This window comes from Paramormyrops kingsleyae, chromosome 11, assembly GCF_048594095.1.
Source record: "Paramormyrops kingsleyae isolate MSU_618 chromosome 11, PKINGS_0.4, whole genome shotgun sequence".
Classification (NCBI taxonomy): Eukaryota; Metazoa; Chordata; class Actinopteri; order Osteoglossiformes; family Mormyridae; genus Paramormyrops; species Paramormyrops kingsleyae.
Window position 1 is genome coordinate 16,819,655 of NC_132807.1, and position 21,552 is coordinate 16,841,206.

At 44.6% G+C, this 21,552-nt stretch overlaps 1 protein-coding gene and 1 long non-coding RNA gene across 2 annotated transcripts; one reads left to right on the plus strand and one right to left on the minus strand.

Moving 5' to 3' along the window:
• Positions 1 to 11,963: 11,963 nt before the first annotated feature.
• Positions 11,964 to 13,046, minus strand: LOC111846154 (uncharacterized). Its single transcript, XR_002838832.2, has 2 exons — positions 12,912 to 13,046; positions 11,964 to 12,313 (listed from the first exon to the last, which is right to left on the minus strand). It is a non-coding gene; the product is annotated as an uncharacterized lncRNA (long non-coding RNA).
• A 4,042-nt stretch (positions 13,047 to 17,088) lies between these two features.
• Positions 17,089 to 20,836, plus strand: olfml1 (olfactomedin-like 1). Its single transcript, XM_023816107.2, has 4 exons — positions 17,089 to 17,390; positions 17,483 to 17,612; positions 17,905 to 18,190; positions 19,316 to 20,836. Exons 2-4 carry the CDS (start codon positions 17,490 to 17,492, stop codon positions 20,107 to 20,109), a joined length of 1,203 nt encoding a protein of 400 aa, XP_023671875.1. The 5' UTR covers positions 17,089 to 17,390; positions 17,483 to 17,489; the 3' UTR covers positions 20,110 to 20,836.
• Positions 20,837 to 21,552: the final 716 nt, after the last annotated feature.

A 21,552-nucleotide genomic window follows, 5' to 3' on the forward strand; every position in this document is an offset into this window, starting at 1 on the left:
ACATTTTCCACTTTTTTCCCGCTCCGGCAGTAGCCTGCTGTGAGGGGGTTTTTGTGGTTTTTCGACCTCCCAAGAGCAACTTCGATTTCGCCTTGTTTTTAGTTCATACTTGGTTCAGGCAGAAGTTCTTCTGGTAAGTAGTAGTAAGTTTATCAGGTTTAAAATTTTTAATAAAATAATAATTAAGTTCCGTTTTAACACAAGTAATAACTTATTTTAGTGTACTCCGCACGTTACTGCATTTATTGTTACGCAAATTAATCTTTATAGTTAAATACACTATATAAATTTACTGGGCTGGGAGTACGGGGTCATAGTGAGTTAGTTAATTATGGGGCCAGCTCAGTGTTGCGTTTGCAAGATGTTTGCCCTTCTGGACGTTAGTGTCCAGTCGGACTTCATCTGCGAGCGATGTAAGCTAGTGGACTCACTCATGGTCAAGGTTCGCGACCTTGAGGAGCAACTGGCTCGCATCCAATGCAACAGTGAGTTAGATGAGCTAGTTGATACGCCGTTTAGGGAGACGGTGTGTACGCCACTAACGGGGGGGAGGGAGAATGAAGAGCAGAGAGGTCGAGAGAGCTGGGTGACCGTAGGTCGTAGACGCAGGAAAAGGCGTACACACGTTACAGAGGCGGCATCACCTGAGGTGTCTGTGTCTAACAGGTTTCAGGTGCTTCCAGCTTTAGAGCCGGAAGGGACTGGGGAAGCAGGTGGGCCCTTGGGCACTGAGGAGCCCCCTCCCCCCAGAAAGAGGGAGGTTGTGGTAGTGGGGGATTCAATTATTAGGGGAGTAGACAGTTATGTGTGCACGCGTGATAGAGGGTCCCGTACGGTGTCTTGCCTGCCTGGTGCCCAGGTAGGAGACCTTCCAGATCGTGTGGACAAGCTTTTGGCCCCAGCTGGGGTGGATCCAGTTGTCGTGGTGCATGTTGGCACCAACGACATAGGCAAGGGTAGAAGGGCTGTTCTGCAGGATAAATTTATAGAAGTCGCCAATAAGCTTAGAAGCAGAACGTCCATGGTGGTATTTTCCGAAATACTCCCCGTGCCACGCGCAAGTGAGGCTAAGTTAGCTGAGATAAGGAGATTAAATGCGTGGCTAAAAGGATGGTGTAGGAAAGAGGGGTTTAGGTTTATGGGGCACTGGAGGACCTTCTGGAACAGGTGGGACCTGTTCAAGCCGGATGGGTTGCATCTGAACCGGAGGGGAACCAGTGTACTGGGAAGGCGTATTTGTAGAGTAGTTGAGGAATGTTTAAACTAGGGACTGGGGGGGCAGGGAGGTTAGTTAAGTATGTAACTGGGGGGAAACGGAAAGCCCAAAAAAATCATATTATAAGTAGGCACTGTAATAAGCCTACCCTTTGTTGTCTGTATTTAAACGCCAGGAGTATTAGGAATAAAATTCATGATTTAGAGGCTCTTATCTCATTGGACTCTTATGATATTATAGCAATAACTGAAACGTGGTTGAGTGATAAGGATGGACAAGAATATAATATGGATGGTTACACATTGTTCCGTAAAGACCGTATAGGTAAGAAGGGAGGTGGTGTTGCAGTATATGTAAAGGAAATCTTGCAGGCAAGGGAGCTTACTGATATAAGTAAAAGTACGGAAGCTATATGGGTAAAATTAGATGCTACAAACTCAAATAGCCTAATTGTCGGTGTTTGTTACAGAGCACCCAATGTAGCTGCTGAGGAAAGCAGATTGTTATACAGTGATATTAGGATTATGAGCAATAAAAATGATGTGGTAGTTATGGGTGATTTTAATCTACCGGGGATACAGTGGGACATTGTTGCTGGCTCTTCTGAAAATGAACTTGAGATGGTGGAATTAGTACAGGATTGTTTTTTTACTCAGTTTGTTAACACCCCTACCAGGGGAGATGCCATTCTTGATCTTGTTTTGTCTAATAACCAGGACAGGATTGGTAAATTAGATGTTTTAGAACCACTTGACAGTAGCGATCATAACATGGTTAAATTTGAGGTTAAGTTTAGTGCCCGAAGAGCAAAGTCCAAATCAAAAATATATAATGTTAGGAAGGCTAACTTCAATTGTATGAGATTAAAACTAGAAACCGTGAACTGGATGGAGTTAAATAACAAAACTGTTGAAGAGGCATGGGAATTTTTTAAAAGCACATTATTGCAAGTACAAGAGGACTTCATACCTGTTTCTAGCAAGAATAAATCTAGGAAATTGCAACCTAGGTGGTTTAATAGGGACATAAAGTATAAAGTAAGGAGGAAAAGGGCTTTGTTCCAGAGATGGAAAATAACTGATGATGACATAATAAAGCAAGAGTATCTAAATCTACAGGCTGAATTAAAAAATGACATTAGACGAGCTAAAAGGAATGTCGAAAGGAAGATCGCATTGGAGGCTAAGGATGACGTTAAAAGTTTCTTCCAGTATTTTAACTCTAAAAGAGCTCTAAAAGCTGAAATTACTAATCTGCAGGATAGTAAGGGTCTTATAATTGAAAACGACATTGACATAGTAAATGAGTTCAATGATAGTTTTGCACGGGTATTCACTGTCGAGGACACTAGTAACTTACCAGTTCTTATTACTAATTCAACATCGTCTATAACTAATATATATATAACTGAAGCTGATGTTTTGCAAAGCCTAGCTAAGCTCAAAATAAATAAATCACAGGGCCCTGATGGCATCTTACCTATAGTGTTAAAAGAGATGAGGGATATTATTTGCCGACCCTTAACATTACTGTTTCAAAAATCCTTATCTGAAGGTGTGGTACCTTCTGATTGGAAGCATGCCAACATAACGCCCATTTTCAAAAAAGGGGATAGAAGTAATTTGTCAAACTATAGGCCAATCAGTCTAACTTGTATAACTGGTAAAGTTATGGAGGCTATAATCAAAGAGAAAATGGTAGATTACCTGGACTCAAATAACATTTTGAGGGATAGCCAGCATGGATTTAGGAGAGGTAGATCCTGTTTAACAAATCTGTTGGAGTTTTTTGAGGAAGCTACTCAGGAAGTTGATGATAAGAAGGCCTATGATGTCATCTATTTAGATTTCCAAAAGGCTTTTGATGTTGTTCCCCACAAGAGGCTCTCACTTAAACTCAAAGCGACAGGTATTTTAGGAACTGTAGCGACTTGGATTGATAACTGGTTAACGGATAGGAAGCAGCGAGTAGTTATAAGAGGCTCGATGTCACAGTGGGCCTGCGTTCATAGTGGGGTACCGCAGGGTTCAATTTTAGGACCACTTTTGTTCCTAATTTACATAAATGATATAGACACCAATATATACAGTAAACTGGTGAAATTTGCAGATGACACCAAGGTGGGTGGTGTAGCAGATACTGAACTAGCGGCTCAGCAGCTACAGCGGGATCTTAATTTAATTAGTGACTGGGCTGACACCTGGCAGATGAAATTTAACATAGACAAATGTAAGGTACTCCATGTAGGGAGCAGAAATATAAAGTACAGGTATTTTATGGGACCTACTGAAATAAAGGTAGCTGATTATGAGAAAGACCTTGGTGTGTATGTTGATGCTTCCATGTCTCATTCTCGCCAGTGTGGGGAAGCAATAAAAAAGGCCAATAGGATGTTGGGGTACATCTCCAGGTGTGTGGAGTTTAAGTCAAGGGAGGTAATGCTAAGATTATACAATTCCTTGGTGAGACCTCACCTAGAATATTGTGTACAGGTTTGGTCACCATATCTTAAAAAGGACATAGCGGCCTTAGAAAAGGTGCAGCGTAGGGCCACAAGAATGATTCCTGGTCTTAGAGGAATGTCATACGAGGAAAGGTTATTTGAGCTAAATCTGTTCAGCCTCAAGCAAAGGAGACTGAGGGGGGACATGATCCAGGTCTATAAGATTCTAACAGGTTTGGATGCTGTTCAACCGAATAGTTACTTCAGCATTAGTTCAAATACAAGAACTCGTGGCCATAGGTGGAAATTAGCGGGAGAACATTTCAAACTGGATTTAAGGAAGCACTTCTTTACACAGCGTGTAGTCAGAGTATGGAATAGTCTTCCTGATAACGTAGTGCAAGCTGAATCCTTGGGTTCCTTTAAATCAGAGCTAGATAAGATTTTAACAACTCTGAGCTATTAGTTAAGTTCTCCCCAAGCGAGCTCGATGGGCCGAATGGCCTCCTCTCGTTTGTATAGTTCTTATGTTCTTATGTTCTTATGTTCTCTCTGTCCCTCTATCTGCCCCCTTTCTAATGTAATGTCGATAACGGCATTACAGTGGGACAGAAATCACTGTCAACACACCTCGAATGTGATGAGCTCACATAATAATCAGCAGGGCTGTGATGCTCGTATCTCCACGGGGATACAGGATTTACGTGTGTGTCTTTTATGGTTACACCCTCCATGGTACATGCTATGTTGGCTGCCCACTCCGCCGCCTCCTCACCCACCACGCGACTCCCTCCCCTGCCCACTGTCTCCCCCACCCTCCATGCCAGTGACTTCCCAACCCACACCTCCCCCTCTTTCCAAGCCAGCGAGTCCCCCTGCGCACTGTGTCCCCCACTCTCCACACTGGTGACTCTCCCGCGCCCCTCCCCTCCTGCCCTGCCCACTGACTCCCCCCCCCGCCCCACCAAGCCGGCGACTCCCAAACCTACTGACTCCACCCAACCAAGCCGACAAATTCCTTGCCCACTGACCCACCGCACCACCCGCACACCTCCACACTGGTTGTTCTCACCAGAGCATCACACTGGATCCATTATTGATCAGTGCACACATTCCCACATTAATATTAAACTGCTTTGTCTTTCCTCATTTCATGGTAGCTGAAATGTCACTTCCTGTCCTATGGGAGGGGGGGCAAAGATTTTTATTTATAGCATTTTCTCTCAAATGGAACAAACCCAGTACAAGCAGGTATTGATTGACATGGGACTTGTCCAATCAGATAAATGTTCATAAAACATTTCAGAGGTTTCCTGTCACTAGAGACCACAGCAAAGATCACAATACACCTATCGCTGATCTCCCAAGGGAGCCCATCCAGAAAGAGACACAAACCCTTTGTTTATCAAATTCACTTTGGGCGTTTTTCCACCACACCATGTACCGTGCTTTCGGTACTTTTGGTACTTCCATAAAGTGCCAAAAGCATGGTACTTCTTTCGTGTCGGTTTTCCACTAGCGTAAAAATTGTTACCGGCGCCAAATTACATCATTAGTGACCGCCCCTGACTGACATCGTCACAAAGCGCAGCTTAAATCATAATTTAGGGGAAAAAAACAGCCCAAAATTAAAACTAACAGTTTAGACTGGAAAATACGGTTTATTGTTATGTCATGTTATGTCAGCTTCTATCACAGTATAAGATTCAGTAATATCCAAATTGCATGAATGCTGCCATCATTTACGTTTATGTAGGTACACTTACTTTCGCTAAGCCCATCAAAGCCGTAAGAATTTGTTTACTGCTAATTCAGTCTTTTGAAAACAAACAAATTATTTAATTATGTTTTTTGATTTTCAAGCGGCATTGTTCGGTGTTTCGCGTGTGCCCCATTTCTTCCAAGCGGCTTGGTATTACGGTGTTCCAGGCAATTCAGTTTCCCTATGTTTCTCCTGTCTATCAGGAAATAATGTTTCCCCTAATATTGAAGCAAAGAGGTATGCAAAATTTCTAAAAATCACTCAGGTACATTATTACATGTAAATACAGTATTGTTATTAGTACAAAAGGCCCAGAGTTGCTGTATACCTGGGGGAACCAAATATCCTGGATATCAGGGAATAATGTTTCTCCTAATATTTAGGCAAATATGTATGTGAGATGTCTGACAATCACTCAGGTACATTATTACATGTGAATAAAGTAGATCGTCACGCATATAGTCTTAAAGCAATACTATACCGTTTTCATCAAGAAATATGTCTATCCAGCAAATTAAATAATTTCATTTATTATCTGTAAAAACAAAAAAAATCGAAGGCATGTGATGTTTTAAAATATATGGAGATGCTATCTGCTCAAACCGGTCATGCACAGACCCTGCCGTCACGTTCGCTCACCCCGGACCCACGCTCTTCTCATTAATCTGCTAATTACTCCAGTATGACGGGGAGGCAGCCTGTAAGCAGCCCGGGCAGCCGATCGCCCCGGCTTTCCTGGGGTGGGCGGCTGAATTGAGCCGCGAGGGAGTCCCATCTGCAGGTACGGCCTGCCCAGTCCGACAAAAAGCGGGCAGCGTGCTACTGGAACCCAGATGAAGATGAAGTCTCACTGAGACCCTCAGCAGGAGGCTAAGCGTGATCTCTACAAGCGTTTATAGTTTTTGGGCCAATACCCCGAGCAGGAAAAGAGTGTGTCTTTTTTAGACCTGTGCACTCAGCACACAACTGTCAGCAGCACAAAGGACCGCACTGCCTCCCAGCCTGGCCTGCAAAGCATCATGGGGGAAATCTCTCTGTGTAGCATTACAATATTGTGCTACAAAAGGGGCTCATCAGCCGAAAGCCCACAGACATCGTGATCGGCCTGTATGAGCTGGTCTTCCTGCAGGCACCAGGAGACTTTCATTTAAAAAGATATCTTAGGTGTCCTTCAATAACGGAGGACCAACTGACAGCTCAGGAGGGAGCACAGTGGCCTTGGCATCCTGGATTGTGGATTCCAGTCCAGCCAGGGACGGACTAACTTCTCTGGGGGCCCTAGACTGTCATGGGTTGGGGGCCCCCTAAATGAGCCATTTGAGTTTTTTGGAGCTGAAGAAGAGGGAATTAAAAATGCTGCAGCATCAACAATATGCTAATCAAAGCACAGGGTGCCAGCACTGAAACTTACTGATCATGGTGGGGGCAGGAACGCTGCTGGTAAAACTCACTGATCGGGGGGAGGGGGCTTTGATCGGGCAAACTTAAGATATATTATATTATGATAGATTATAATGTTTTGACCAAAACTGCTATATAAATGGTTTGAAGTGAACATTTGATCTATATGTTTTGTTATGAATAAACGGTGGAGATCTGCAGGGGGCCCCCAGGGTTGTTCACCCCCTGCCCCCCCCCCTAAATTCCACCTCTGAGTCCCACCCCTGAACTGATTAGAATTTTAGTTAGTGAAACATGACCGATCATGGATGGATTGAGACAGCATAGGGCGGCGTCTGGGCTCTTTAAGTCTGACCTTCTTTGCAGTGTGGTCCTAAAGAGCTGGGGTCCGGGGGGGGGGGGGCAGCATATGTTGGGAATTAATGTCTCCTGCAGGTGTGATGAATCCTGACGAATGCAAGGGTGACGCATGGGGGAGCTGCCAGGGCTGCAAGGCTTGTGAAATAAGATAAGACGTCTTCATGGTAACAGCTACTAATCTTTTGCAAGCCTGTGACAGTGAGCGCCAAGTGCGCTGATGTGACCCAATCAGGGTGGCCGGATTGAGACTTCAGTCTTTGTTGTAACTAGTGGCTGGGGATGTACGTTGGTAATGAGGCAATTTTAATTGAGACTCAGCAGCCTAACAGATGGAAGCTGCCACTGATGCTGAGCAACAGGCAAGACAGACAAGCAAAGAGAGAGGCAGAGAGACAGACAGGCAAACAGACAATCAGACAGGCAGAGAGACAGACAGGCAAACAGATAATCAGATAGGCAGAGAGACAGACAGGCAATCAGACAGGCAGAGAGACAGACAGGCAAACAGACAGACAGGCAGAGACAGACATGCAATCAGACAGGCAGAGAGACAGACAGGCAAACAGACAATCAGACAGGCAGAGAGACAGACAGGCAAACAGACAATCAGACAGGCAAAGAGACAGACAGGCAATCAGACAGGCAAACAGACAGACAGGCAATCAGACAGACAGAGAGACAGACAGGCAGAGACAGACAGGCAAACAGACAATCAGACAGGCAGAGAGACAGACAGGCAAACAGACAATCAGATAGGCATGTAAAACTCCATGTAAAACAACAGCTATGTCCAAACACGGCCTTTCTTGTGTAGTTATAGATTTATTGAATTATGGACATAGAATCGTAGATTATATATGATTATATGTAGAAAGTGATGGATTACAGTATATTTTGTAGCTCTTTGTAAATCACTAACTGTAAGGAGTCAGCTGGCCAGTTGGTAGCACACACTGTATACACTGTATGTTGATTACACAAAAGTAGAATGAAATGAATGAAGATGGTAGCTAAGGAACAGGCATCACAGACAATAAGGAAAAGAGCCTCTGATGGGTATAAGCAGGGTTATCCCAGCCCAGAAAGAGTGACAAAGTCCCCAGTCACCCAGGCTGAGAGGAAGTGATGTCAAAGTTTCTTGTCACTTCTTGTCCAGCACCTCCTGACTCCTCTGTGTTCCTACTGGCTCCGCCTGGCTCTCCTTGGCATCTCCTGGCCCCTTATGGCTCCTCCTACCTTCTCCTGCCTCGCCATCATCTCCTCCATTAACTGGTTTTCAGCTCTCATCTCGGTGCTGTTGGCCAGCATCTCCGAGCCCGAAAGATAAGGGAAAAAACCACCGCAGGGCGTAGTCCATACACAGCCCGCATGAAATATTGATTTGACCCAGTAAAAGGATCCACTGTGGGCCAGGGTGGGGCTTCCTCTGTTTAATGTGCATAATTACCGACAGTCACTGGGGGCAGCGCATTACAGCACAGCAGCTGCAAACAAACAGGCTGTCCTCCTTTACGGAACAAAGACCACCCTGTCCCCCCTAACCACGTTTCCTGAGGCAGGTCTGTAAATAGAAGACAGAAAGCGACACCTCTGAGGAGCATTGAGGCTTCGTTATGGGCAGCTAGAAGTGTCAGGCCTGCCTGAGACACAGACTGCTTGCTGATGGGCTGGAAAGTCACGCAGCTCAGCTCATCCTACTGCAATGCTTGACCGTCTATCTGCTTATTGCTGGTGCCTGTTATACATTCTTTATAATATGGAAGGTCTTAACAGTCAGTTAAGGACTGCAAAAGAGATCAAAGTCAAAAACCAGGATACCTTGTCACACTCTAAAATCATTAACTAACAATAAAATTGAAGACTAGAAATGTGGAGAAATCTGAATGGATGAAAGATGGTGAAGAAGCTTCATACTCTGCTCGAGGATCATACTCTACTAAGTGTGTAAAAGAGTTAGAGATTTCATACTCTGCTCGAGGATCATACTCTACTGAGTGTGTAAAAGAGTTAGAGATTTCATACTCTGCTCGAGGATCATACTCTACTGAGTGTGTAAAAGAGTTAGAGATTTCATACTCTGCTAGAGGATCATACTCTACTGAGTGTGTAAAAGAGTTAGAGATTTCATACTCTGCTAGAGGATCATACTCTACTGAGTGTGTAAAAGAGTTAGAGATTTCATACTCTGCTCGAGGATCATACTCATACTGAGTGTGTAAAAGAGTTAGAGATTTCATACTCTGCTCGAGGATCATACTCATACTGAGTGCATAGCTCTAGTGACCAGCTTCAGACATCAGCTGCCCTGATCATTAGGTTCCAGTTTACCTTACAAATATTTGTCTAATCAAAGAAAGTGGGAGCTGTAACTCTGTCCGTCCCATTTGAGGATTTACTGTGGGTTTACTGGTGTTGATCTGATGAGAGGACTTTGTAGATCCTCCCGTCTCTGAGGCTGAAACTTCCTCATAACAGAAGAGGGTAGAGAAACATTACTCATAATTTCATTTTCATTTCTTTTCAGTCTCGGCAGACATCGTCCTTATCGATGCCAGGGAAAGAAATACGATAAAAAACAAAGATGTAAAAGAAAAGGCATTCAGGGTTCATAATGGGTATAATATAGCAAGATAAAATACAGAATCCTCTCATTTAATGAATAAAAGCTTGCACAGCAGAAGCTATTGACACACTTTTGTTAATTTGCCAGTTCCCAGAAAAACCGCAAATCCTTCTGAGTATGGAGACTGATGAGACAATCGAAATCATATTGGTAACTGACCTATGTGAGATTTTCAGACACCCACATCCCAAAACAGGGACATAAGATAACCTTCATCCCTCAGATTTAATGCGTCAGCATTCATCAGTGAATATCAGCATAGACATACAGTAGATACAGGCCTCTACTGTCCATACGGATAATTAAACATCATCATCATCATCATATTCATCCTGCTTCTCCAGGTGAGCACTCGGCAAGTCAGACTTCTTTCTCCACAGCCATAGATTCTCTGTCATTCTGGGGGATCCCAAGATGTTCCTAACACAACTAGGAGATATAATCCCTCTGGCACGTCTTGGATCTTCTCCAGGGCATCTGCCCATTGGGAAATGCCTGGAACGGAACCTTCAGAAGCTGACCAGATAGCATCCTTATGTGATGCCTGAACCCCCGGTGCAGGCTTGATCTGAAGGAGCAGTGGCTCTGTTTCAGAGTCCCTCTGGATCAACGTTGAGCAAAATGCAGAATTTATGAATTGGAATCTGAACTGAATTACATTAGGTTTCTGTCAGCCCTCTAAGTCCTTTTCCATGGGCACGTATCTATTGTTTTTGCATATTTACCTGTTAATGCATTTTATCATTTGTGAGGAGTCTGCAGTAGCTTTTGTGAGCGTCGGGGGGTTGTCACATGGATAGGGCTGTGATAGGGTTACTTGTATGACTATGAAATAGTCTTCCACCATGATGCACAAAATCACAGTTAAAATATTTATTCTTCAAATGTTGTTCATTGTTCAAATTTGTTCATTCTGAGTAACATTTACATAACTATACAGTATATGATGTGTATGTTAATATGTTTATGTGTAATTCATGTAGAAATATTATGCTGTATCATTACAGCAGCCCCTGTACTATGTGTATGAATTTATGGACATTCAATTCCATTTTAATTCTACTTCCTACATTTCAAATTCAAACTGCCATTCTGCATCCAGTTATAGCAATACAAATTCAATGAACTGAATTAGAATTTCAGAGCCGTTCTCAGTTCAGTTCTAAATGGAGCACAGCCCTGCTCTGGATCTCCGAATCTTCAGCCCTTAATGGGCTGCATATGCACCTGAGGGCTTTCTGACTCTAAGACTGCCTGGCTGATACCTTTCTATCAAATCAGTAGGGATGTGGACAGCTTGACTAAAGGCTCTGATAAGCCTATTCTGGGCAGGGTGCTCGGGTTCTCCTTGGTACCTTTCAGGGTTTCTTTGTCGGATTGTAGTCTGTCTGGCCTCCTCACACAGTCCTGTTTGCTGAGGGAAGTCCTACCAGGAGCTCGGGCTCTGTGCATGGTTACCGCAGGTCCTACCAGGAGCTCGGGCTCTGTGCATCGTTACGGCAGGTCCTACCAGGAGCTCGGGCTCTGTGCATCGTTACCGCAGGTCCTACCAGGAGCTCGGGCTCTGTGCATCGTTACCGCAGGTCCTACCAGGAGCTCGGGCTCTGTGCATCGTTACCGCAGGTCCTACCAGGAGCTCGGGCTCTGTGCATCGTTATCGCAGGTCCTACCAGGAGCTCGGGCTCTGTGCATCGTTACCGCAGGTCCTACCAGGAGCTCGGGCTCTGTGCATCGTTACCGCAGGTCCTACCAGGAGCTCGGGCTCTGTGCATCGTTACGGCAGGTCCTACCAGGAGCTCGGGCTCTGTGCATCGTTACCGCAGGTCCTACCAGGAGCTCGGGCTCTGTGCATCGTTACGGCAGGTCCTACCAGGAGCTCGGGCTCTGTGCCCACTTGGATGAGCATCAAAGCCTCTCAGGGCTCCTCTCATGCCCTGCTGAAATTTACGCAGGACTCGTGAGAACTTGAAAGTGCTTTCACCCTGTGCAGAACTTTCTGGAAGCTTCTGTTATGACTGTCATTCCGGGCCGTGTGCCCTCATTACTAACAGCAGCTCTGAATCCAGGAGAGCTTAAGGCCAACTTGTGCTTTTTACAGCTTTTTTACATGGTAATTAGTCATTACTTGGAGCCTGACAGAGTGCTTCCCAATTGATACTTTCCTTTGGTAAATATTTAATTGGCACTTTCCCAAAAGAACAAACATCCTTGCTTATACATGAAAAAGCATACATTTATATCAATTACATCACAAAAAAAGATTTCATTAAATGCCTTAAACCACACATTGGTCAGTTTAGTGACCATATCTGCCTGGTCTGTCATGGTGACACTTATGAAGTGATCCCTGCACAGTAATATCAGGACGTACTGTCACGAAAGCTCTCCATCCTCCTTGGGTAATACATCCCAGCTTCCTTTCTGCTTCCTCTCTGCTAGGCTCCTGCAGAGTAACAAAGCAGTGTGGACCTTGTGACGACACCCAGCTCGCAGCCTTGGGCGCCACCTCTGTAACGCCGATCAACAGGCGCGTCAATTAAATATTTCCTCCACTTTCCACAAAACAGAATTTAAATGACCTTTCTTTGTGTTGCACCTTTACAAAGAGATCGCAGATTTAATCTGTCAGTGTGAAAGTGTGAAAGTGTGACATACAGACACTAGAATGTGTGTCTAATTATGAGTGTGTCTCATGGAAGCAGGTCACCTTCAGCAGCAAACTCTGCCTTTAAAATAACACACACTGCTGGCTGTTACTAATGTGCTGTGCGTTCATGGCACTGGTATTTCTGACTTTCATGCCAGTTGGAAATGGATTGCACTGCAATTTGTGAAACTATGAAAACATTCTGGTGCATATATATGTATCTGTATGATATATATAAAGTGTTTTTGTGATGTGCCAGTGACCCTGACCAAGATAAAAGGTTAGAAGACAGATTGATGGATGCATGGATGGATGGATGGAGTATGTGTTGAGTGTGTGTGTTTAATTCAAAGAATGTGCTTTAAAAAGAAGTGTTTGATTATTCTTGAATTATACAGGTAATTTAAATAAGAAAAGGTAATTTTACAAGAAAATCGCCTTTTTAGAGTTTGAACGTACCTGTAAAATGTCTGTAATTTCTTATACTGATCTTGGTTTCATTGCCTCCCGGAGACCTCCCTTCTTCCCATCTTCCCTTCTTCCCTTCTTCCCCTCTTCTCCTGCCTCATCATTCACTTTGAGCGAATGCACAGAAACCTGTTATGGAGGATAAAAAAAAATGATGAAAAAGCTGCCGTGCTAAAGTGACAGGAAGGAGAAGATGCCACGTCTCCGAGTTACGCCACGGTAATGGGGGCGTCATTCTCTATTATTTTTTATTAGCATGAACATACAGGGGGGGTGGGGAGGGTTGGGGGTGGCACCTGAAAGGCAGTGAGCTGAACCGCATGCATAGGACTCTGAAAGCTCTTACTGGAAGACAGCACCCTCCTACAAATAATCCCCCACCTCGCCAATCTCACAGCACAGCGTGCCGTCTGCGGTGGCAGGGGGGTTCTGGGGGGGGACATGACAACATGTGGCTCCCCTAAATACGTATACTACTTGAGTCTGAAATCAATTAATTATTACATTATATTACATATGTGGGCTACAATTCTGTGGGCTGGGAACAGGCGAAACACAAACTTAAGCACATTTTCCTGAGGGACCCTGGGTGCGCTGGGTGGTCCAGTCACATCAGTTGGTGAAAAGCGAGTTTAACGACAGAAAAAAAACTATCGAGCTTGAGGAAGCAAGACAGTCTAAACATGAAATCAGTGAGTCAAATATTTATAAAAAACTGTAAAATGTAACTGCAAAGCCTTGCATAAATAACTTATCAGTGTTCAAAATAGTCTTCTGCTTCTTAGTGCTGGTAATCTAGTGTAAGTAATACTTGGAGGGCATTAAGATCAAATGCATCTGGCCCCCTAACAGAACATCAGGCCCCAGTCTGCTCCCCCCCCCCCCCCCCAGATGAAATGGTTAGAAACACGCAGCTGCACAGTGCCTCTTGCCACATTTCAGGTACCGTGATTTAATAACCCCCCCGGCGGACACTGCAGAGCTGATTTCAATACGCCACACATGACATGTCCCACATTTATAAATCTGCATGTATCCTATAGCATTTCAGTCATTGTAGAGACAATGGACTTCAGCCAGCGTGTGACAAATGTCACCCTACATGCGATATTGTGAGTATTACAGTAAATAAATATAATTAATCCCCAACCTTTCTATCCGCGTGTGAGCTGCAGCTCGCTGGAGGCAGCCAGCCTCCCTCATATCGAGTGTAATTTAATAGTGTAAAACAGGCCGACATGAATCAGGCAGCGAGGTGCCGTGTTTGGGGTCATTTTTCCATTAGCTAACAAGATTTAAAAAAAACCTTGAATCAAACAATATATAGCAGGATTTTACAGTATATTGTTACTGCAGGTATGTTCCAATGTTTCTGTACAGTAATCTGATATAGGACTCCCCAGCTGCAGTCCTCCATACACCTTTCTGCGCCATTCCAGAGCTGGGGCACCTGAATCCAACACAGTGCGCAGATAGATCTCCCTGCTCAGGCACGTCTTAATCAGCTAATTACCGGGTTTAGTGGGTGTTTCTGAACAGGGAAATCTGCAGACTGTGTTGGATTCTGCCGCTCCAGCTCTGGAATTGCGCAGCCCTGATCTAATAGCAGTAACCTTGGAAATGCATGTTTCCTGCCTCTTTACTTACCGCCAAGACTATAAAAACCTTTTGTGTTACTGCTGCCTGACAACAAGACAAAGGGAAAGTCTGTCATCTTTAGTGAATTAAGGTAATTCAGCAAGACACAGAACATCTGACTCTTTCATTGCACAAAGAGGCACTGTGTTATGAAAAGAGGCTGGACATTTGATGCATTTAATATAATAACAAGAGAGGGGCGTGGTGACTCAGATGGAAGCACTGTAGCCCCAGGCAGCCAGGTTTAAGGTGTCCTGTCACGGTACAAAGGCATGTAGTTAAGGTACCTGCTGTCTCTACAATGATGTGTGTGAATATCTGCGAGTGTGTGCCCTGCAGTGGACTGGCACGCCGGGTGGGGTGTAGCTTGGGGGTGTCTGTGTAAACACAATAAATTCACAATAGAAACTACAGTCAATTGAGTGTCATTTGGGTCCCGAAATCATAGCTGCTTCTGTTATAGTACCTATGAGCAAAAACGGCACCTTAAATTTAACAGGGCCACACACCTTTCTCTAATGACTGTTTGCGTTTCATTTCGTACAGTACTTACTCCTTGATATAGGTCTAGCTAAACAACCAAATTAAGAAGAAATGTAAATTTATACTAAAACTGAAAATCATTGTATCTTGGTTAATAAGCTTAAGAGCCTGTGCATTCATAGGCAGGTCGATATGTGGTAGGAAATAGATCATATACTGTACAATAGAAAAAAAGAAAATCATATTATAGAAATACCAAAGTAACAGCCCAAATATTCTACACATTATACGTCACACAATGTTTGAGTATCAGGTACACATAAGATAAGAATAATAAAAAGTGAAATAATGCAAGGTTTAACATCTAGGTTTGTGAAAGGGCCCCCTCTGGTGGACAGATTGGCCAACGTACAAATAATCAAGACCAGGAGCAGCTGCTACATGATTTTGCTTCAAAGATTAACTGAGGAAAAGCTATGCAAAGCTTGCAAGATATCTCTGGCAGGGTGCTGAACCCAGAAACACGTTCTTGTCACCAGAAGCTCGGCCTTCTGGGTTCATCATGGCTGAGGCATAGTGACCCCAACTATTCTTTCCATCCATCCATTATCTGTAACTGATTGTCCTATAGAGGGTCACGGGGGTTCAAGGAGCCTATGAGTGCAAGGGAGGGAACAACCCAGGATGGAGCACCAACCCATCTCAGGACATGCTGACACACCATTTAGTCACTCCTACAAAGAAATGGGTGACTATACTCACCTTGCGTGCAATGAACAAATATTCTGTCATGCACTGTTCTCTCCTGTCAATCATTTCTTTTGTAAGAAAATAGGCTTGTGACTCAGGAGCAAATAAGTGATTTAACTATATTCACCTGCATGTTTTTAGACTGTGGGGGCAATCCCACAACAGCACAGGGAGAACATGCAAAGTCCACACACACAGAGGGTGGACACTCGAACGCTGCTCCCATAGGTGCGAGGCAACAGTGCTAACCACTGCACCATCATACACCCCTTTTTCCTTTTCTCTCTCTTCTAACGGGAAGTACAGAAATATGGAGCTTCTGGAATAGGCCCTCGGATAGATTCCTGCCGTCCAGATGGGTTTGGGAAGTTTAAATTGCCAAACATTATGAATACAAAAATAAAACAAATAAAATTCTTATCCAGCTAAGAATTTCTCTTCATAAGCAAAATGAAATAAACTGTCAAAGAAATAATATGATAATAATGTGTGTTTACATTCTCAAGGGCCGACGAGGCATTATTCTGGCTCTGATCCAGTGGACAGTGGGACACGGACTTCTTAAGAGAGCATGTCAACCACACACAAACTGTGGGGGGGGGGGTCATGTGTGTGGCTCAGAGGGGCAATGAAGCCACATGATGAGGGCTAACGGCACATAAGAGATGATTAGAAGCCTGCACTGGCGACGGCGGCCTGGATCGCCTCTGTATCTGTTACCCAGAGGCTTGGGTTCACAGTGCCGGTCTGAACCAACAATACAACAGTTGCTTGCTAATGGATTACAGTGGATCTGGGCTGGGGCATCAAGCTTGAGAAATCCCTCCTCTGTCTAAAGGCCGTTTTCTTACGAAATAAATAAGAAGAAATGACTGGGGAGAGAGAACAGAACGTAACAGTATTAGTTCATCGCACGCAAGCCCTTTTCTTGCTCTCATGATTGGCCTGTTTGTGCAGTGAGCCTTGGCAGTATCACTATCTGCCAGATATTTCTTTCTACCACTTGGTCATATGTGTTACATCCTGCCCGTCACGTCCACCTGACCCTCCTGTCTCCTCCCTGGCGTGGCTCTAATGAGCCACACCTGTTGTTTGTTACCCCTCGTTAGCCTTTGTTTTTAAGTACCTGTTTGTCTTGTCATCCCCGGTCCGGTCATTGACGTCACTCCTCCTGTCTGCCCGTGTCCCTCCCCATACTCGCCTTCTTGTTTTGACTTCTCATGGTCTTGTTTGTTTCCCTGCCCCCGCCCCCCTTTTTGCGTGAGGCTGAAGCACGCCTTGATATTTCGCATTTTCTGATCTGTCTGTGTCACATGGCTGTCTTCTGGCTATTCTCACTGGTGAATCCCGGCCATCGTCACCAAGCAAATCTGGTTTTTATTTGATGTCACCTGGTTTTTATAGAGCCTTCTGAGGCGGCCATTTCTGATGGGGATCTGCAAGCGGAGCCACACACTCACATCTGGAACACATTCATTCTTGGAGTGAGGCGACCGCCCGCCTGCGTAATACCGCCTCCCGTAAGATCAGCTGGAAGTGGCTTCTTTGGGAGATTCAGCCAGATGTGGGGAGGCTTCAGCTAGCCGAGAGCGCTCGAAAGTGAGAGAAGCTAACGACAAAGTTCCTGGGCTGAGTCTGCCTGAGCTGTGACTTGCAGTAACAGCGTGTGTGTGTGTCCCCCCTCGCCATAGCCTCGCAATGTATAGACGGTGGGTTTTGCTGGCGGCCGTGCTCCTGTCCCTGCAGATCGGACACGCTCAGAGGACGACGCAGGAGATGGTCATGATGCAGTACTTTGACAGGCGACTCTCCGAACTCGAGGTAGGAGTGGAACATATGCTTCAGCAGTCACGTCAGATCAAGCTTCTGAAGTCTGCGAAGAATCTACCTTATTAAGCGGATGTGATTAGTGTTTTCCTGGAATGTGTTCTTCCTTTCTAACATACAATATTTCCAGCTAATACTTTCACATAAAATCACACAAGTTCCTGATACTGTACAAATGGTGTGGGTATGGGGGTAGCAGGGTGATGACAAAAAGCAGATTTTAAAGCAGAAGTGTCTTTGCTAAGCGCTGTGATGACCACCACCCCCCCCCTTCCCCCGGCCCCAGGACCGCGTTAACAGATGCGACCAGAGTGTACAGACATACGAGCAGAAGCTATACGACATCAGCAAGCACCTGCGTGGTCACCTGGACGGCCTGGGCGTCTTCAAGGCTGAAATGAAGAGCCTGATTGACAGCGTGGTGATGAGGGTGGAGCGGACGGAGAGGGACATCGAGTACATGGAGCAGCAGAGCCCCCTACAGCCTTGCGTGGACGTCGACGAGGCCGTCCTGGAGGAGCAGGTGAAGGAGGCTCACAGGGAGACCAAGAGCAAACTGGAGCAGAAAACAGGTAGTGAGAACATACAGGGGGTGACCTGTGGTCAAACAGAGAAGCTTAGGGTGTAGAGGACCCAAACGCAACAGGCACATCCATGCAGCAATATCTGCTCTAATTGTTATGTTATTAATATTAAAAAAACATGAATGAACCATCTGTAAATTCAGTGATATAACTTACGTGCTAGATAAATATTTTAGTTGTAAGAAGATTTAGTTGTAGCCTATTTTGCCTATGAATTAGAACAGGGGTCACCAACTCCGGTCCTGGAGAGTTACCGTCCAGTAGGTTTTCTATCCTACCTGGCCTCTGATGAGCCACACTAGTTCTCAGGTAAATACCAGGAGCAGGTGTGGCTCATCAGAAGCCAGGTAGGATAGAAAACTTACTGGATAGTAGCTCACCAGGACCGGAGTTGGTGACCCCTGCATTAGAATATGTGAAAAGTGTATTCATATCAGAGCTGTACTAGACTTAACATTTACCCATTACACTGTGTGAACAGCTAACAAAAACAAGATCAGTCTCTTGGTTCTGTGCACAGCATTCTGGGTAATGAATGTCTCCCGTGTCCCGGATAAGCAAATCTCTGAAATGCAAACATTTATATCTGATTTTTTGTCTGAATTATGCATTAGAAAAAACATCAGAAGCAATAAGCTGATTTTTCTGGAAAGTGATTTCAGCGCACAGTCTGTTAGCTGTGTCTGTCTGGAGTTTGTACTCCTAGTAGTGCTCTGCCTTCCTTCCACAGCTCAAAGCCTTGTGGTTCAGGTGAATTTGTGCCATTAAAACACCTCAACCACATCTCCACTGGAGAACAGGTCAATGAAAATGGCATGGTGTAGGTTTTTAATACAGCTTTTTGTCTTCTTATAATGGAATTCATATAAAAGCCAGATAATTCATTAAAATTCTCAACAAAAAAAAAACAAATGAAAACAAACAACAAAGTCTCTAAAAATGTGCTGGATCTGCAGGTTCTTATCAATTCTTAATGACTTCTTCAGAATTCCAGACACACCAAAAAATGTCACCTTCCATCCAACACTGTAGTTGAGCTCCAAGCAAACAGCTGCACAAACACAGTGTTTGGCTCACTGACAAAATGAAATGTGTGCATCTTTACACTGACAGATTGTGATGTGGTGATCAAGGGTGTAAAGTCCCTGAAGATCCTGAAGCGAGCAGGGGAAGCCCAGGGCTCCTGGATGAAGGATCCCAGCAAAGGCTCATCCAAGGTCTACTTCTTCAGCGGGACGAGGAACAGTACCTTCCTGGAGTTCAGCAACCTGCAAGCTTTCACTAAGCAAAACTCTACCCAGGGGGCGCTAATGGTCCAGCTGCCATTCCCCTGGCAGGGGACAGGCCACGCCGTGTACCATGGCTTCGTTTACTACCACAAGGCTGGCACAGTCAACGAGATTGTCAAGGTGCACATCCGCAATGGTACCTTCAGCGACAACATGCTGCTGCCGGGGGCTGGGCGGCTGCCCACCTATTCATTGACCCCCCAAACCATCATCGACCTGGCCGTGGATGAGCTGGGCCTCTGGGCTATCCACGCCGACCCAGACTTCGGAGGGAACCTGGTGATCACCAAGCTGGACCGGTCCAGCCTGGCGGTAGAGCACACTTGGGACACGGAGTGCAAGAGCCGGGATGCGGAGGCGTCCTTCCTCATCTGCGGGACGCTCCACGTGGTGTACAACTCACGCTCTGGTGGGCGCTCCAGCGTGCAGTGCATGTACGACATCCATGACACCTTCCACAGCCCGGAGAGCCCAGTCTTTTTCTTCCCCAAACGCTACTCGAGCCACTCAAGCATGCGGTACCACCCCAAAGACAAGCAGCTCTACTCCTGGGACGATGGCTACCAGACTATCTACAAAGTGCAGACCAAGAGGAAAAACGAGGTCGCGTCAACCTAATTCACAAGCAAAGGCACCATCCAGTAGCATTAGGGGACAACCAGATCTTAATCATGAAGGCAACAAGGTTTTTTATTTTAGGAATTTCTCTTCAATGTATAATGACCAAAAAAATGTGAACGTAAAGTTACATTCATACAGTAACATATATTGATGTGATAGACACCAGCAGATATCTGGCACCAGAGTACCGCCGCAGTATACAACAAATATTAAAGTTTGAGAAAACACCCTCTACTGGTCAGTCAGAGAAGTGCACATGCGGAATGCGAGCGTTGCAATAAATCACGCTGAGTAGCTACTGTCTGTCGGTCTGTCGGTGACTTGATTTAATCAGAAGTTACACTGAAACACATTTTATGGTTCATTTATGGTTTGCGTGGCTTAAATTACATAATCGCTATAACTGCACACCAACACGTATGTTGTATCATTGTAATATATTTTTGCAAGCATAACTGAAATGTAGGCCTATATTGTAAGAAATTTTACATTTCGAAATAAAAAGCAGGTTTTTCTTCTGTTGTGCTTTTATTTAAACAATGTTCCATTTATTATAACTATGAGTACGCACAATAATATACATATATTTCATAGGAAAAATTTTGTTTGTCTTTAAAGACAGCTGCAAACATTTTTAAAAAATGACCAGACATGCTATTGCTGCTCAGCTTTTACTGTCGCGAACTCCGAGAAAATCATCATAATAAACATATGTAAGCTCTCAGTGAAATGAAGTGTATTATTCTTGACGGAAAACAGCATAGGTCTATAATAGGTCTAACAATAGGTCTATAAAAGACAGACCGATAGATAGATAGATTTGACTATATAGCCTATATTATCCCAAAATGCGCTTCCTTAAACATCTGTTTAACATCTGTTTGGCTCGGGGTCTGTGTCCCCCTTAATTATTTAACACTGAGAGCAGAAAACCCATTCTTCACATCTTCAAAAGGGGCTATTAAAAGATTTGCCACTTAAAAGATTATTTTATGCGTCCTTCGCAGCTGCGGCTCTCGGTCGCGGTTTTATTCAGAAAAAAATATATATGTAAATGTTTCCATTTAACTGTACTGTACTAAGTTACAGTACGACTCGCTGGATGCCCTTCAGCCACTGGAGGGCGACAAAATGTTGATAAAAATTCCCAAAATGCGCGCACTGTTCAAATTTAATACTGTATAGTACAACACTACTAACCTTCGTGTATGCATGAGCATGAAACATTTAAAAAGCATTACTGACTACATGCTAATACGTCATTATTCTGTTATATATACGGAGGGCTGCACTGCGACTTCACACCTCCATGGCTGTGGGTCCAAGTCCCGCCCTTCTATATGTATGTGTACATGTCCGGTAATGGACAGGCATCCTGCCCAGGGTGTCCCCCTGCCCCGTGCCCTGCGATGGACAGGCATCCTGCCCAGGGTGTCCCCC